The 18,947-nt window shown below is 38.4% G+C and overlaps 1 protein-coding gene across 2 annotated transcripts in view; it reads right to left on the reverse strand.

Annotated features, from left to right (window-relative positions):
• FAM120C (family with sequence similarity 120C) overlaps window positions 1-18,947 on the reverse strand; it is a 121,030-nt gene that overhangs the window by 97,847 nt on the left and 4,236 nt on the right. Inside the window, exon 2 of one of the 2 annotated variants that reach the window (XM_011291753.3) lies at window positions 14,068-14,366. The exons of the other annotated variant lie outside the window; for it this stretch is intronic. Within the exon in view, the coding sequence (XP_011290055.1) occupies window positions 14,349-14,366 (18 nt within the window). The 3' untranslated portion in view covers window positions 14,068-14,348. Of the gene's footprint in view, window positions 1-14,067; window positions 14,367-18,947 lie in introns of those variants that run through there. 2 annotated transcript variants of the gene reach the window in all.

Genomic DNA, 18,947 nt, shown 5'->3' on the forward strand with positions numbered 1-18,947 from the left:
ATCCCAAAATTTGTATGGAACCACTAAAGGCCCTGAGTAGCCAAAGAAATTGTGAAGAAGAAGACCAAAGCAGGAGGCATCACAATCTCAGACTTTCGCCTCTACTACAAAGCTGTAGTTATCAAGACAGCATGAGATTGGCACAAAAACAGACACATAGACCAATGGAATAGAATAGAAACCCCAGAACTAGACCCACAAACGTATGGCCAACTCATCTTTGACAAAGCAGGAAAGAACATCCAGTGGAAAAAAGACAGTCTCTTTAACAAATGGTGCTGGGAGAACTGGACAGCAACATGCAGAAGGTTGAAACTAGACCACTTTCTCACACCATTCACAAAAATAAACTCAAAATGGATAAAGGACCTAAATGTGACACAGGAAAACATTAAAACCCTAGAGGAGAAAGCAGGAAAAGACCTCTCTGACCTCAGCCATAGCAATTTCTTACTTGACACATCCCCAAAGGCAAGGGAATTAAAAGCAAAAATGAATTACTGGTACCTTATGAAGATAAAGAGCTTCTGCACAGCAAAGGAAACAACCAACAAAACTAAAAGGCAACCAACGGAATGGGAAAAGATATTTGCAAATGACATATCGGAGAAAGGGCTAGTATCCAAAATCTATAAAGAGCTCACCAAACTCCACACCCAAAAAAACAAATAACCCAGTGAAGAAATGGGCAGAAAACATGAATAGACACTTCTCTAAAGAAGACATCCAGATGGCCAACAGGCACATGAAAAGATGCTCAACGTCGCTCCTCATCAGGGAAATACAAATCGAAACCACACTCAGATATCACCTCACGCCAGTAAGGGTGGCCGAAATGAACAAATCAGGAGACTCTAGATGCTGGAGAGGATGTGGAGAAACGGGAACCCTCTTGCACTGTTGGTGGGAATGCAAATTGGTGCAGCCGCTCTGGAAAGCAGTGTGGAGGTTCCTCAAAAAATTAAAAATGGACCTACCCTATGACCCAGCAGTAGTACTGCTAGGAATTTACCCAAGGGATACAGGAGTACTGATGCACAGGGGCACTTGTACCCCAATGTTCATAGCAGCACTCTTAACAATAGCCAAATTATGGAAAGAGCCTAAATGTCCATCAACTGATGAATGGATAAAGAAATTGTGGTGTATATACACAACGGAGTACTATGTGGCAATGAGAAAGAATGATAAATGGCCCTTTGTAGCAACATGGATGGAACTGGAGAGTGTGATGCTAAGTGAAATAAGCCATACAGAGAAAGACAGATACCATATGGTTTCACTCTTACGTGGATCATGAGAAACTTAACGGAAACCCATGGGGGAAGGGAAGAAAAAAAAAAGAGGTTAGAGTGGAAGAGAGCCAAAGCATAAGAGACTCTTAAAAACTGAGAACAAACTGAGGGTTGATGGGGGGTGGGAGGGAGGAGAGGGTAGGTGATGGGTATTGAGGAGGGCAGCTTTTGGGATGAGCACTGGGTGTTGTATGGAAACCAATTTGGCAATAAACTTCATATACTGAAGAAAAAAAAAAAAAAACAAATTCAGCTCTGTCCACAATGCCCATGCTTCCAAACTCTCCCTTTTAAAACTTTTTATTATTGAAAAATTTAAACATACAAAGGTAAAGAAAATACCATAATAAACCCCTATGATACCATTATCCTGTTTAAGCTACTATCCATGTTAAGTCATTCTTGTTTCATCTACTGTGCTCTGCTTTTGTTCTGCCAATTTTAAATACACTTTTTAAATTGTGACTAAAAAACCACATAACATAAAATTTACCAACTTAACAATTTTTACGTGTATAGTTCAGTAGTGTTGTTTACATTGTTGTGAAACAGATCTCCAGGACTTTTTAATCCTGCAAATCTGAAACTCTATACCCATTAAACAACAACTGTCTGTTTCCGCCTCTCCCCCAGCTTCTGGCAACCACCATCCTACTTTCTGTTTCAATTAATTTGACTAGATACCTGATATAAGTGGAACTATACAGTATTTATCTTTTTATGACTGACATTTCATTTAACAATGTTCTCAAGGTTCATTCACTTTGTAGCATGTGACAGGAATATCTTCCTTTTTAAGGCTAAAATAATATTCCATTGTATGTACATACTACATTTTCTTCATCTGTTCATCACTGAATGGACATATGGGTTGCTTCCACTTCTTGGCTATTGTGAATAGTGCTGCTATAAACATAGATTTGCAAATCTCTCTTTAAGATCCTGTTTTCATTTCTTTTGGATAAATACTCAGAAGTACAATTGCTTAATCATATGGTAGTTTTATTTTTAATTTTTTGAAAGAAACTCCATACTGTTTTCTATAGAGGTTGTGCCATTTTATATTCCCACCAACAGTGTACAAGGGTTCTAACTCCTCCACAACCTCACCAACTCCTGGTTCTTTTCTTTTGTTTCCTTTTATAGTAGCCATCCTAATGGGTATGAGGTGATATCTCATTGTGGTTTTCATTTGCATTCTCTGATAGTTATGTTGAACATCTTTACATATGATTATTGGTCATTTCTGCCATACTTTCAAGCAAATTGCAGATATCAAATCACCAATAAATACTTCATTCTTTATGTAACAGATAAATACTTTTAAAATAATACTAGTATTTCACCAAAGTTAACAAGTTTCTTAATACCATAATATCCAGTAGCTACTCTATTTTCCAAGATTGTCTTAAAAATGTTTTTTGACATTTGGTTTGTTCAAATAAGGATCCAAAAAGGGTCCACATGCTGCATTTGGATGATACAGCTTCTACATATCTTGTAACAGTTGCCCTTGACTTTATTAAATGCCATTTAATTGTTACAAAATCCATAACTCACTTTTTAAATTACACAGTTAATATGGATTAGTCAACAGATGGTGTTGGAATAACTGGACATTTATTCGAGAACAATTAGATCCATTCCTCATACTTTAACTGGGGTAACTATAAAAATAATAGAAGACTCCATGTGGAATTTTTAAAAATAATTTCAGAGTTTCCATATAATAATTTCGAAGTTTACATATAAGAGAAAAACCAGTAACAGTAAAGAGGAAGATCAACCTTCCTGACTAAATAAAAATAAAACATTTATGTTTAGGAAAAGCCAATGTAAGTAAACTCAAAGGACAAATGACAAATTGCAAAAAAAAAAAACACAAACCACAAAAAATTGCAACTCATAGTATAGAGAGCTAATTCCTCTAACAGAAAATTTTTAAAAAGCCCAACAACACAAGAAAACAGTTCACAAAAAAGGAACCACAAGTAGATTGTAAGCATATAAAAAGATGATAAAACTCATTTGTGATAAGTAAAAATTAAAACAATGCTGAAAGAGGGTTTTTCACCTAGAAGATTACCAAATACTACACTGGTAAGGGAAACAGGCACTCACAAATATTGAAGGTAGGTGTGTAAATGATACAATGTCTTTGGAGAAAAATCTGGCAAGATCTGTCAAAACTACAAATGAACATACCTTTTGACCTGGTAATTTTGTTTCTACACATTCATCTTTTAGATATGTAAAGCACTTGGAACAACACTGCAAGTGCTTGTATAAGCAAGAGCATTGCAACTGTACAAGTATTCATTGTAGCATTATTATAATAGCTAAAAACTGGAAAAATCTAATTGCCCATCAATAAGGGACTATCCATATATTATAACATATGTGTAAAATGGAACACGGTGGGACCATAAAAATTAACTCTATGTACTCACATGGAAAACTCAGCATGATACAATAAATAAAAAAAAGCAAAGTACAAATTTAGTATGCAACCATGTAAAAAAATGTTTATTTATTTTGAGAGAGAGTGCATGCAAGCAGGGGAGGAGCAGAGAGAGGGAGAGAGAGAATCCCAAGCAGGCTCCGCACTCTCAACACACAGCCCGAGGCGGGGATCAATCTCACAAATTGTGAGATCACGACCTGAGCTGAAATCAAGAGTTGGACGCCAAACTAACTGAGCCACCCAGGCATGCACACATGCACGCATACACACACACACACACACACACACACACACACACACACACAGAAAGAGAGAGAGAGAGAGAATATTTTTAAAACATGTTTTTTGAGAGAGAGCGAATGTGGGCAGGGGAAGGGCAGAGAGAGAGGGGGACAGAGAAGTGGGCTCTGCTGACAGCAGTGTGCCTGATGTGGGGCTCGAACTCACAAACTGTGAGATCATGCCCTGAGCCGAAGTTGGAAGCTCAACTAACTGAGCCACCAGGTGCCTGGAGAGAGTGTTAAGCAGGTTCCACACCCAGCGAGGAACTCAATGCAGGGCTCCATCTCACAACCCTGAGATCATGACATGAACTGAAGTCTAGTCGGATGCTTAACCAACTGAGCAATCTAGGTGTCCCAGTATGCTCCCATATTTTAAAAGGTATATTTGTGGGGGTGCCTGGGTTGCTCAGTTAAGCATCCTTTTGATTTCACCCAGTTCCTGGGTTTGAGCCATGTATCAGGCTGTGCTGACAGAACAGAGCCTGCTTGGGATTCTATCTCCCTCTCTCTCTCTGCCTCTGTCCCACTTGCTCTCTAACTCTCTCAAAATAAATAAAAATTAAATTAAATTAAAGGTCTGTTTGTGGTGTGTGTGCACTACGTGGTTATAAGTATTTGCTTTTATATGCATAATAACTTTGGAAGAATACACAACTAACTGATAATATTGGTCAACTCTGGAGAAAAGAATCTAGTGGCTAGGGACAGAGGTGGGAGATTTTTCTTTTATCATATATCCTTTTGTACCTTTTGAATTTTTATATCATGAATTGCAACATTTAATTCAAAAGGTAAATTACAACTGAATAAAAGCAGAACATACTCCAGGTAAAAATAAAATCAGGAATACAGGAAGGTATATGGTGAAAAGTAATACAGGCATGCCTCAGATATTGCAGGTTCAGTTCTAGAACACTGCGATAAAGTATCTCAATAAGGTAAGTAAAATGAGGGGTTTTTTTGTTTCCCAGTGCATATAAAGGTTATGTTTATACCCTACTGTACTCTATTAAGTGTGCAATAGCATTATGTCTAAAAAAGTACATACCTTAATTTAAAAATACTTTATTGCTCAAAAATGCTAACAATCATCTGAGCTTTCAGTAAGTCATAAACTTTTTGGTGGTAGAGGGTTTTGCCTCATTGTTGATGGCTGCTGGCTGATCAGGGTGGTAGATGCTGAAGGCTGGGGTGGCCGTGGCAATCTCTTAAAATAAGGCAACAATGAAGTTTGTCTCATCGATTCTTCCTTTCAGGAAGGATTATTCTGTGGCATGTGGTGCCATTCAATAGCATTTTACCCATAGCAAAACTTCTTTCAAAAGTGGAGTCAATTGGGGCGCCTGGGTGGCTCAGTGGGTTGAGCGTCCAACTTCAGCTTAGTTCATGATTTCAAGGTTCGTGTGCTTGAGCCCTGCAACAGGCTGTGTTGACAGCACGGAGCCTGCTTCAGATTCTGTCTCCCTCTCTCTCTCTCTCAAAAAAAAATAAATATTAAAATTTTTTTAAAAAGTGAAATCAATCCCTCAAACCCTACCACTGCATATCAACTAAGTTTATGCAATATTCTAAACTCTTTGTTGTCATTGCAACAATCTTCACCAGTAGATTCCATCTTGTGAAACTACTTTCTTTGTTCATCCATAAAAGTGAACTCTTCACCCATTAATTTTAGCATAAGATAGCAGCAATTCAGTCACATCTTCAGGCTCCACTTCAAATTCTAGTTCTTTTGCTATTTCTACCATATCTGCAAGTATTTCCTCTGTTGGTCTTGAACACCTCAGTCACCCATGTGGACCAGAATCAATTTCTTCTAAACTCTCGTTAATGTTGATATTTTGACTTCTTCCCATTAATCATGAATGCTCTTAATGACATCTAGAATACTGAATTCTTTCCAGAGGTTTTCAGTGTATTCTGCCCAGATCCATCAGAGAAAACACTATCTATGTCAGCTATAGCCCTATAAAATTTCTTAAGTTACAAGACTTGAAAATTGAAATCATACTTCTTGATTCATGGGCTACAGAATGGATGCTGTGTTAGAAAACATGAAAATAACATTAATCTTGTGTACATCTCCATCAGAGCTCTTGGGTAACCAGGTGCACTGTCAACAGTCATATTTTGAAAGGTTTCTTTTTATGAGCAGTAGGTCTCAACTATGGGCTTAAAATACTCAGTAAACCTTGTTGTGAATACATGTGCTGTCATCCAGGCTTTGTTTTTCTATTTATAGATCATAGGCAGAGTATATTTAGCATAATTCTTAAGGGTCCACAGATTTTCAGAATGATAAATGAGCACTGGCTTCACCTTAAAGTCACTAGCTGCTTCTGCCCCTAGCAAGTCAGCCTGTCCTTTGAATATTTGAAGCCAGGCATTGACTTGTCCTATCTATGAAAGTCCTAGAGGGCATCGTCTTCCTTTTTTAAAATTTTTATTATTTATTTTTTTTAATGTTTATTTATTTTTGAAAGAGATAGATAGATAGATAGATAGATAGAGAGACAGGAGTGTGAGTTGGGGAAGGGGCAGAGAGAGAGAAAGAGAGAGGGAGACACAGAATCTGAAGCAGGCTCCAGACTCTAAGCTGTCAGCACAGAGCCTGACGTAGGGCTCAAACTCACAAACCATGAGATCATGACCTGATCCAAAGTCGGATGCTTAACTGACTGAGCCACCCAGACACCCCAGGACATCTTCTTCCAATAGAAGGCTATTTCACCTACATGGAAAATCTGTTTAGTGTAGCCACCTTCATGAACTATTTTATCTTTTGGATGACTTGCTGCAGCTTCTACATCAGCACTTGTTGCTTTACCATTCACTTTTATGTTCTGGAGATGGATTCTTTCCTTAAACCTCACAAACCAGCCTCTGCTAGCTTCAAACTTCTTCTGCAGCTTCCTGGAACTAAAGAGAGTTAGGGCCTTGCTCTGGATTAGGCTTTGGCTTAAGGGGATGTTGTAGCTGGTTTGATCCAGACCACTCAAATTTACTTCATAACAGCAATAAGGCTGTTTCACTTATCATTCATGTGTTCACTAGAGTACCGTTTTTAAACAAGCTTATTTATTTTTGAGAGAGAGGGTGAGCAAGGGAGGGGCAGAGAGAGAGAGAGAGGGAGAGAGAGAATACCAAGCAGGCTCCCCACTGTCAGTGAAGGGCCCAACATGGGGCTCCAACTCAGAACCCTGAGATCATGACCTGAGCCGAAATCGATAGAGGCTTAACCGACTGAGCCACCTAGGTGCCCCACTAGAGTAGCATTTTTAATTTCCTTCAAAAACTTTTCCTTTGCTTTCACAACTTGACTACCTTTTTGGCATGAGAGGCTTAGCTTTTGGCCTGTCTCAGCTTTCGATATGCCTTCCTCACTAAGCTTAATCATTTCTAGCCTCTGATTTAAAGTGACAGACATGTGGGGCGCCTGGGTGGCTGTTGGTTGAGTGACCAACCTCGGCTCAGGTCATGATCTCACGGTTTGTGGGTTTGAGCTCTGCATCGGGCTCTGGGTTGAGAGCATGGAGCCTGCTTGAGATTCTGTCTCTTCCTCTCTCTCTGCACCTCCCCTGCTCATGCACTCACCTGCTCTCTCTCAAAAATAAACATTAAAATTTTTTTTTAAAAAATTAAGTGAGAGATGTGCACCTCTTCCTTCCACTTGAACACCTGAGGCCATTGTAGGGTTATTAATTGGCCTAATTTTAATACTCTTATGTCTCGGGTAATAGGGAAACCTGAACTGTTGGTCAGTAGAACAGTCAGAACACACACATTTATTAAGTTCACCATCTTGTATTGATGATGTTTGTGGTGCCCCAAAACAATGAAAAAGAGGAACATCCCAAAGATCTCTGATCACATATCATTGTAACAAATATAGTAAAGTAAAGTTTGAAATATTGTGGGAATTACCAAAATGTGATAGAGAAACAGGAAGTGAGCAAATACGGTTGGAAAAATGGTACCGATAGATTTGCTTGATGCAGGGTTGTCATAAATCTCCAATTTGTAAAGAATGCAGTATCTGTGAAATGCAATAAAGCAAAATACAATAAAATGAGGTTATGCCTGCAGACCTTTTACCTCCATTCCCTGAAGGTAATTCCCATTCCAGGCCTCTCGACTCTGAGGAGTATGATGAAGTAGGTCTAGCGCTAGCCTAGAAATATATATATATATATATATATATATATATATATATATATATATTTTTTTTTTTTTTTTTTTGAGGTATGACTGACACACAAAAAGCTGTACATAATTAACGTATACACCTTGAGGTCAGAGATAAGAATCATCACTGGCATCAGTCTATGCCATAAACATGTCCATAACCTCCAAAAGTTTCCTCCTGCCCTCTTTATTTTTTGTGATAAAAGCACTTAACATAAGTTAAGCAAAGTTTTATGTACACAAATCAGTATTGTTAATTATAGGCACTATGCTGTTCAGATCTCTAGGACCCATTTGTCTTGTATAACCAAAACTTTGTACCCTTTGACTAATACTTCCCCAATATTCCCTCCTGACAGTCCCTGGCCACCACCATTCTACTCTCTGCTTCTATTAGTGACAATTTTAGACTCCTTATTAAATGGTATTTGTCTTTTTGTGTCTGGCTTATTTCATTCAGCATAATGTCCTCTGATTCATCTATGTTGTCCCAAATGGCAGGATTTCCTTCTTTTTTAAGGCTGAATAATACTCTATTGTATGTATATGCCATATTTTCTTTACTCTTTCATCCAACAATAGACACTGAGGTTGCTTTCAAGAACCCCAGATGATTGTCATGATGAGGTAAGTTTAAGAAACAGTGCTCTCTAGTCAGATTGTTATTTTTTAGCAAAATATCATCTAGAGTGACTGATGGCAATTAAATCCTGATCAGGGCAAGGAAGAAGCCTTCTAGCCACAACACCCTTCAGAATAGCTGAGTACCCTGGCTCCATTTCCACATGTATGATGAATGCTACCATCTGTAAGCAGAAGGACTTTCAGTTCCTGGCTCAAACGGATCCAGTTCAGTTGTTAACTTTGTAATTTTTCAGGAGACTGAAATGATTTAGGTGAGCTTTAAACAATAACATACCCAAGTAACTAATCAAGAAAGAAGCACATTTGACCTTTAAAGAAAGTAAGAGTTGAGATTCTCAACAACTGCCTCTAGCTTTTAATTGGTAGCTCACTGTTCAATACAACAAATATGAATTGGGGCCTTCTAAGTGCCAGGAGGCAGAAAGCACAGAGTAAGACACTTAATACATTAAGAAGTTATAATCATAGGGTGCCATGGAAACATAGACCAAAGGCACCTGACCAGTCAATGGGGCAATGATTTCTAGAGGAAGCAACACTTATTTATAAAACTCAGGGGGAAACAGCTCTCTGAAAAAAGTTTAATGTCTCATTTCCAATAGCAAGTAGTCTAAAGAAGTGGCTTTCAAATTGTGCTTACCAAACCAGTATTTGGGTAGATGGAGAATTGGACAAAACCACCAGACAGGAAAGGTACTCCTGCTTTTTCTTCAACCTGAGCTCATATTCTCCATTTTATCTTTAAAAAAAATTTTAAGGTTATTTATTTTTGAGACACAGAGAGATAGAGCACAAGTGGGGGAGGGGCAGAGAGTGAGGGAGACACAGAATCTGAAGCAGGCTCCAGGTTCCCAGCTGTCAGCACAGCCCAACATGAGGCTCAAAACCACGGACTGCAAGACCGTAAGATCATGAACTGAGCCAAAGTCAGATGCTTAACCAACTGAGCCACTCAGGCGCCCCTCCATTTTATCTCTCATACTTTGGTTCTTTCAGAAATAATTTACTGAAAAACACTTGCTATTAGAAACAACTAGAAGTATTTATCACTAGAATGTGAGCGCCATGAAGGCCATGATTTCTTGGTACATTTTGACTTTCAACCAGTGTTTACTGGACCAGGCACGGATACATGCCAGACATTCATCTAGGTGTGGAAATACCGTAGTGACCAAGAGGCCCAAATTCCTGTCCTCATGGAGGTGACATTCTAGTGATTACTATTTCATGATAGGCACCAGGCTAAATAATTTAAGATGTATTTCACTTATCTTTCTAAATCTGTGAAATGAGTATCTTTAATCCCCCTCCCTCCTTTTTTCGAATGTTTTATTTATTTTTGAGAGAGAGCATGAGTGCGGGAGGTACAGAGAGAGGGGGACAGAGAATCTGAAGTGGGCTCCACGCTGACAGCAGAGAACCTGATGCAAGGCTTAAACTTACAAACCACGAGATCATGACCTGAGCTGAAGATGGATGCTCAACCAACTAAGCCACCCAGGCGACCCCCCTCTTTCTCAATAGAAAAATTTAAATAACTTGCCCCAAATCATACAGCCAGCCACATGGCAGAACTTGGACTTGAACCTAGTTAGGTCTATCTGCAAAATAATGCTCTTTCCATAGAACATGTTTATCAAATAAAGGCTACTGGAAAACTGAGTATTCACTAACTTCAGATCAATTCATAAAGTAATACAATAATCACAGGGCCATAAAGAATAAATAGATTGTGAGCTTGTTAGTTGTTGTGATTTTATTATATCCATCTGGCTGTCTAGAAGCCTGCCTGGACCACAGAAAGAGCTTAATACAGAAGCAACACCACTTTCTGACCTCTGTGATACTTGACTTCCTCCAATTCATCCCAAATTCTCTTGAATTGCTAGCCTCATTCCCCACATAGTGTTAAATCCAAACTGGTATCTGACTCAGGCTGAGCTCTGTAGTCCACCTTTCCCTCTGTTCTCAATTCCAAAGCGAAAAGAAATCAGAGATGACGAGGAAGCATAAGAAAAGCCAATGGGAGGGGTGGATTATGTATAAGTCTGCTTTAGCAATAGAAATATGGACAGTTTATATTTCAGCTGCAAGGCCTCTGTGCCTCAAAGTCTAACTGAGCTGTCAGCACAGAGCCCGACACGGGGCTCAAACTCATGAACCACGAGATCATGACCTGAGCCGAAGCCGGACACTCAACTGACTGAGCCACCCAGGTGCCCCTAATTTCTTTTAAACTACACCACACTGTCAGTGTTAATGATATAAACATACAAGATACTGGAGTTTACATCTTAAAATTCAAAGTTAATAACACAAGTTAAAAATAGAAAAAAGTTAATCATTACATCTGTGTGTGTGATTTTTCTCCTTTAACTTAGAACAGGAGGTCTGATGCCAAGTGTGCCAGGAGGTCAATGTTAGGTTTTGTATTTTTGTGTTGGGGTGTGCAGTAAAGAATTTAGCTTTGGGTCCTTGGGAATGATTAATTTTATCCCATCTTGTAATAGAAAACAGCTGTTTAGAAAGGTAGGAGTTTCCAAACACAGACATTTTGCACACTGTTTTTTATATTTAGGGTAACGACCCCCAAGATATTTGTAGAATTCTGGTATTCCAATGACACCATGCTTCATTTTCAATACCATAAAACAGTAATTCGTTATCTCCATTGTAGCTCTTCTTTTACACCATAAACATTGAGGAAGGCTAACTGGACAATATTAGTTCCTTTTCTGAAAATATAATGCCAGAGAACCTTTCCTGGAATGCAACAGACAACTTCACAATTTTGGGAATGTAGTTCAGGCCATCACTTTCATTTCTTGGAAACCAATTTCAGCAAAGTCAGCCAGTTTATCACCTGCCAAATGAGTTTCCCAAAGGCGTAATTTTGCTAGAAACGAGCAAATACAACCATACATTTGTGAAGGTATTTTTGAATAAACCTGCTTTTATTCAGAGTGCCTCTCTAGATGAGTTGCAATGTCAACCAAACAGGTCAAGTATTCTATTTCAATCTTTGCTGGTGCACTGAATGCTCTTTGGATGCCAGAAGTCCCTTTTTTTAGTATCTTCAGTACCACACCTCAGCCAAGGCAATCAGTCTACATATAATAGGGCAGATTTCCATAACGTGCATCTAATAACTCAAAGTATTCAGCTTTGTTTGGTGTAAGCCACATTATTAATCACTAGTTCCTAACATGATTCATTTTGAACATTTTTGCATAATAATTGAATCCTAAGGAGTGACATAATTAAAATCTTTAAGTCCTTATAAAGTGTTTCTGCTTCAAATTGAAATATTCTGAGTCCAAGAGTAACACTATGGCAGAAGCACCTTCTGTAGTCATAATTTTGACCAACCTATACCAAAAATTTCATGACTTTCCTTAACACACAAAATCCAGGTATTTGTGAATGTACCTGTCATAGGCTCCAAGTCCCAAAGAATTAGATTCCATCAAAATTCTTAACACATGAATTATATCTAGGTGCAATTTTTCTCAAACTTTAGGGTGGATCAGAATCAGCTAGAAGACTCGTTAAAACAGATTGACAAACCCCACCTCCAGCTTCTGATATGGTAGGTCTGGACTAGGGTCTGTGAATCTGCATTTCTAACAAGTTTCCAGGTGATACAGTACTGTTGGTCAGGAACCATACTGTGAGAACTACTGGCTAGGCACAGTGAAGTGTACAGCTATATGGGGAGTGCTTATATCTATGTAGCCAACTGAGATCTAAAACTTCACAAATAACTTACTGTCCCCAAAATGTTCAGCCACCAATGTTTAACATCCTGAGCAACAGTATTTCGTACCTTTACAAATGCTTGTTCATTATGTAATTTCTGCTGTATTCAACAGACATTTTCTTAAACTACCACCGACAAGATTTTCAAGCCCTGGCAATGCTTTCATTTACTATATAAATGCATTTCATAACAGTATCACCTACTCTGTCTGTATTCCAAAACACAGCCTATTGAAATTCCAAGCCCTATTAAAAGTTTTGTTTCAGCACTCTTCATTTTTATACACTGGTCATATTTCCTACAATGGCTTATTTTAAAATGGTGTCTTAAATTGCAGTATTTCAACAGACATATTTTATTTAGATATAGAGGAATACTCATCACTTTCACCAAGAAATAGGTTCTCTCTGATTTTCCTTTAAATATGTGATCTTCTTCAGATGATTATTGCCAGCTTTTTAAGAGAGAGAGTGAATATCTAAAACTGGTATTTGAGATACAAATGGAAGCCTTACAAATGGTAGACAACACCTCAAGCTCCATGACTGCTTTTTGCCTTAGGGCATAAAATGTATGGAGACTTAAGTACTTCAGTGTATTCTTTGTGCCATAACAGTGCCCAGAAGATGGACTAGCCTCCTCGTACAGTTCTGGTTCAGGTGCTTTGGCTGTGCTAAGAATTGTTCAATAGACCAAATTTAAGCCTTACATAGTGACCTGATATGAAGACCTTTCTGCTGAAACTGACCTCTTTACAGATATGCCTATCAGCAAATTGGCAAAAGGAAGTTTCCCAAAGACAAAAGATACCTCGGTTAAGAATTTTAAGCATATTTTAGTGTTTTTAAATTTTCATTAGTTATGTAACAACTGTTCATTCTTCCAACCAGTGCTTTCTGCACACTTGCCATGTGCCCAAATACTGTGTGAGTAGATGCAGAGATCAAGTCGCCTACATATAACAGATAATCACAATATATTATGGTACAAGCCAATGGAAATATATAGAGTACTATGGAAACACAGGAGAGACTGAAATTAATATGAACTAACACGTATGTAGTAGGTTTCACATATATTATAGCTGGTAATTCTCTCGACTGTCCTGGGAAACATGGTATCACTTTCTTATCCACTTCATAAATGAAGATTCTCAAAATGAAATAATAAATTACCCAAGATCCCACTAGTGACTTGAATGCAAGTCTTTGGACTTCAATTCATTTGGTCTTTTCACTATAGCACAACAATCTCTTGTCACTGAATTAAAAAAATTATCTTTAAATACATGACCTTCTTGTGTGATTTTGTCACTTTTCATAGATGTGGGTGCAAGAAATATTTCATGCTTATCAAAACTACTATTAAAAAGTACAACAATCAATGATGTTTTCATTACCTATTTCTGTGTAACAAATTACCCCAAAAACTTAGTGGCTTAAAAAAAAACATTTATTATCTCATAGTATTTGTGGGCATGGCTTAACTGGGTCCTCTGGCTCAGGGTCTCTCACAGGCTGCAATCAGAGTATTAGCCAAGGCTGCAGTCATCTCAAGGCTCAACTGGGAAGGATCCATTTCCAAGCTCACTCACTTGGCTGTTGACAGGATTCAGTTCCTTGTGGGTTGTTGGATTGAGGGCCTCAGTTCCTCACTGGCTGTTAGTTGGAGGTTGCCCTCAGTTTCTTGTCATGTGGGCCTCTCCATAGGGCAGCTCACAGTATGGCAGCTTGCTTCATCAGAGTGATCAAGCAAGAAGAGCCAGAGAGAGAGAGAGAGAGAGAGAGAGAGAGAGAGAGAGAGCGCAAACAAGATGGAAGTCATAGTTTTTTAATAACCTAATCTTGAAAGTGACATCTCATCACTTTGTTGTAGTCTGTTCATTAGAAACAAGTCACTAGGTCCAGCCCATAAACAAGGGATGGGGGGAGATTACACAAGAGTGTGAATACCAGCAGGTGGGAATCATTGGGAGCCATTGATATAAGATGGCTATCATGAATGGCAAGAGGTACTTGGTCACTGTATCCAGGAAGATACCATGGAATCATAGAGATTCCAATAAATGAAGACCATGTGGCTCAGCAAAAGGGGGCAATCGGTGTTGCCAAAGGGTCTGATAGTTCAAGAGTGGTTGGAAAGTCAGAATTTTTTGTAACATTTCACAATTTTTTAAATGCTGGCAAGAAATCCCTATTTTTCAAAAAAGAAATGTGTTCATATAATGCAAGTTAAATGATAGAGGGAAATGAAACATCATTCAACTAGATGATGCCTTAATATTCAGTCCAAACCCGCTATTTGATTTCAGATTCTGGTAAACACTACTGATCAAAACACTGCTGATCAATAAAGATCAATGGAGTTCTTTAAAAAAATGTATGGGCCTACTGGCTGCCAGTTTGCCATCCTTGCCATAATCTTTGTAATTTCCTTTATGGTAAAAGAGTAAGGGTTTTGGTGTCTGGTATGCAAATCGTGGTTCTGCCACTTCCATTGACTATGTCCTTGGGCCTATGACAAGGGCCAGAGAAATGATCCTCTGGGCTCATATTGTTAGTATTTTCATACTTGTCTCACCTAACAAGGTCCTGGAGAGACAGAGTATCCTCCTGACCTCAACACTCCCTTAACTCACATCCCTACTTCATTTTCCTCCACAGCACTTACTATACCACCTAAAATATTATATATATTTTGTCTTTTTATCTTATTGTCTGTCCTCCCCACTAGAATGTAAACTTCATAAGATCAGAAAACTGTCTTGTTCACTACTTTATCTTCATAATCTTGAACTGTGCCTGGCACACAGGACTCGTGCAATAAATATTTATTGAATGAATGAATTCCATTGTTCATAGTACTTAGCATGGGGTCTGGCACAAAGAAGATGCTCAAAAAATGTTACTTGAACTGAAAACCATTCACTGTCCTGAGAAGACAAATAGGATGAAATGAGGCCAGAGAATGGCAGGCAGAACACGAAGGACTCTGCAGGCCACCATCCTAAGCTTAAAGCATGAGAGTGAAATGATCTAGGTCCAACATACATGGCACCAAAGATATTCTGTTCAAAGTAATAGTAGCTGGCATTTATATAGGATTTACTATGTGCCATGTAATGTTATAAGCACCTTACTTGCATTAAATTGTTTAAGACTCACCACAAAATGTGTGACACAGGTATTATTACTACCCCTCATTTTCCAGATGAGGAAACGGAGGCACAGAAAGGCTAACTTGCCTAAGTTTACCCATCTAGTAGGGAGAAAAACAAGGATTTAAACCCAGGCAGTCTGGTTCCAAGTTCTGTTGTCTTAGCCATTATGCTCCACAAGCTAAATTAAGAAAAATATTCTGGAAAAGGTTTAGTTTGAAATGCAACTATGCTATTTTGCAATATGTTAAAGATGAAGGATTTTGGTCTCAAATATATTTAGGTTTGTATCTTGGCTCAACCGTTTTCTAGCAGTGCAAACTTATGCTGATTCTGTTTTTATTTTAGCCATTAAAAAAAAAAGGACATTAATATATATCCTGAGAGGTGGTTGTGAGGATGAAATGACATAATGAATCTATGTAAGGTACCCAGCCCATGTGGTAGCTATTGTTACTACCACCAAGAAGGAATGTATTCTATAAATGTATTGCTAAGTAGCTACCAAACTTACTTTTACTTAACAGAGTTTTTCAATTCCACTTGGAATTTAAGTTGATTTATAGGGAATTAATATGTAACATTATAAAACACTGGTTCTAAATTCTTCCTCATCTGACCCTTAAAGCTCTCTATAGTCAATCAACCAACCAATCTCTCTCTCACAACAACCATTATTGTATACAATGTGTCCAGCCCTAAAAGCAAATCCCTGCCCTCTTGGAATTCAATTAAAAGAGAATTATATACAAACTTCTAGTTATAAAATAAATACGCTCTGGGGATGTAATGTACAGCATGGGAAAAAAGAGAATTAAATGTGATATAAAAATACTATGAAAGAGAAAAAATGAGAGGTAATTCAAGAGCATTTGGGTAGCACATCATCAACCTTGGCTGGGAAAGAGTCATATTATTTTTGATCAATATGTAGGAATATGCTATGCAAGGGTGAGAGCGACATAAGAAAAGCACTATGTAAGAACACACTGTATACCCAGGAAACTAAAAAGTTCCGAATGGTTGGGACATTCCGAATGGTTGGACCAGGTGTGGGTAAACACCAAGTAAGGCTGGAGAGAGTTTGGGATCAGACTGTGAAAGGCATTGTCCGCCAGGCTGAGAAGTCTGGACTTGGAAGGGTAGGTAAAAAGTAGCTAGTGTTTATCTTTGGGCACACAATGAAGTCGGCTTTGGTTTTCAGGATGATATCCCTGACAGTAATGTAGAAGACGGGCTCTTGTCCAGAAAGTGGTAAAGGAAAAAGTTAAGGCTATTTTCATGGTTCAGATAAGAAATGATGGCAGCCTAAACTAAGCCAATGGGGGTGGAAGTGGCTGGACTCAGGAGACATTTTTGAGGTATAGAGGTGCCAGGACTGGGTAACCAAGTGGATATGGGAGGTGACAGGAGAGTGAAGAATTAAGGACTCCATCTTTTCTGGCTTGAAATAGATAAAAGACAAGGTTCAAAGGAAAAGAGAACATTGAAAATAGAACAAGTTTTGGGGGAAAATAATGAGCTCCATCTTGAATATTTTTTTAATTTAAGTGACCTGTAAGACATTGAGTAGCAGAGCTGAAAAGATACTTTGAAAGCTCATGAGAGAGGTTGGGGGTAGAGAAAGAGCTATAAGAATCATCAGAATATAGTTAATATTTAAAGCCATGATAATGGAGAAGATTGCTCAGGAAGTGAATATAGGAGAATATGACTAGGACAGAAGTCTTGAGAACACTGAAGCTTAAGGAAGCAGGCAGAGGAGGAGGAATAACTTAGGAAAGGAGAAAGAACTAGAGACATATAAAGAGAATCAGAAGTGAGCAGCATTATGAAATTCAAGGAAGGAAATTTAAAGAAAGGATAGCTCAATAGTGAAAATTACCTCAAAAAGGACCAAGAAAGGGTAACAGTGGAAATGGATGCGGCAGCTTCAGAATGGTGACATTAGATATCAAGTGGCAATAGGCTAGGGAATGGGAATTAATAGTCTTCTTTGTTCATGAATAACGGTTAAAAGGGAAGAACAGGGATAAAGATAATGGCTTAAGGGAATTACAAAGTAAAGGCAAGGTTTTTGTTGTTTGAAGATTATTTGTTTATGCTGTAAGTGAAAGAAACCAGAGAGAGACACACACACACACACACACACACACACACAGAGAGAGAGAGAGAGAGAGAGAGAGAGAGAGAGAGAGAGACTGAAAAGGCAGAAAAGAAAGATTGCTAGGACTCACTCACTTCACACTTAGCTTACACATGTGCTTTATATTGGTAGTATTTGTGCATTTAGCAATGCTGGCATAGAGTGCTTAACAAATTGATTTATTATTATTTTTCTTCATGTATTTATTCATATTATCTGGCCAATAAAAGTACACAATCTTACACAAGAAGATACAAAAAGAAGCGGATAGGGGCGGCTGGGTGGCTCAGTGGGTTAAGTGTCTGACTTCAGCTCAGGTCATGATCTCAGAGTTGGGGAGTTCGAGCCCCATGTCGGGCTCTGTGCTGTCAGTTCAGAGCTGGAGCCTGCTTCAGATTCTGTGTCTCCCTCTCTCTCTGCCCCTCCCTTGCTCACTCTCGCTTGCTCTCTCTCTCTCTCAAAAATACACATTAAAAAAATTCTTTCTAAAAAGAAGGAAATAGTGTAGTGGAACTGTGGAAAGGGACTTCGAGCAATACAGACCCAGAACAGGGATTTTTATCCAGCACCTAATAGTGTCCAGACCAAAGAAATAGGAAGAATACTGGGCATTCTTGCAAGCTTGTGAGGAATAAATGAGGTATTTAAAAAGCACTTTATGTACAACTTGGTGCTGAGGAAGTAATAATAATTATTATTAATAATTTTTCCTACCACTAGAGCACCTAGGAGTGGCACTGAGGGTATAAGTAAATAACCCGGAAGCATAGCAGTCATTGCTATACTGCGTTTTAGAGAATGAAAGCATAAAATGGTATCAGCTCTTGGTCAGAGTTTTCAAAACTTTGATCGCTCATGTACTACCAACATGATTTCTGCCACATCCAAGTATTGTAACTTAATACTTTTCTTTAAATCAACTCATTTTTCTTTAATTGGTCCCATTCTAAAGAATTATAGCTGTGAAGTGGTGGGTTTTATGTGTTATCTTTTTTTAACCGTTAAAGTATT

The sequence above is a fragment of the Felis catus genome, chromosome X, assembly GCF_018350175.1.
Source record: "Felis catus isolate Fca126 chromosome X, F.catus_Fca126_mat1.0, whole genome shotgun sequence".
In the NCBI taxonomy this organism is placed as follows: Eukaryota; Metazoa; Chordata; class Mammalia; order Carnivora; family Felidae; genus Felis; species Felis catus.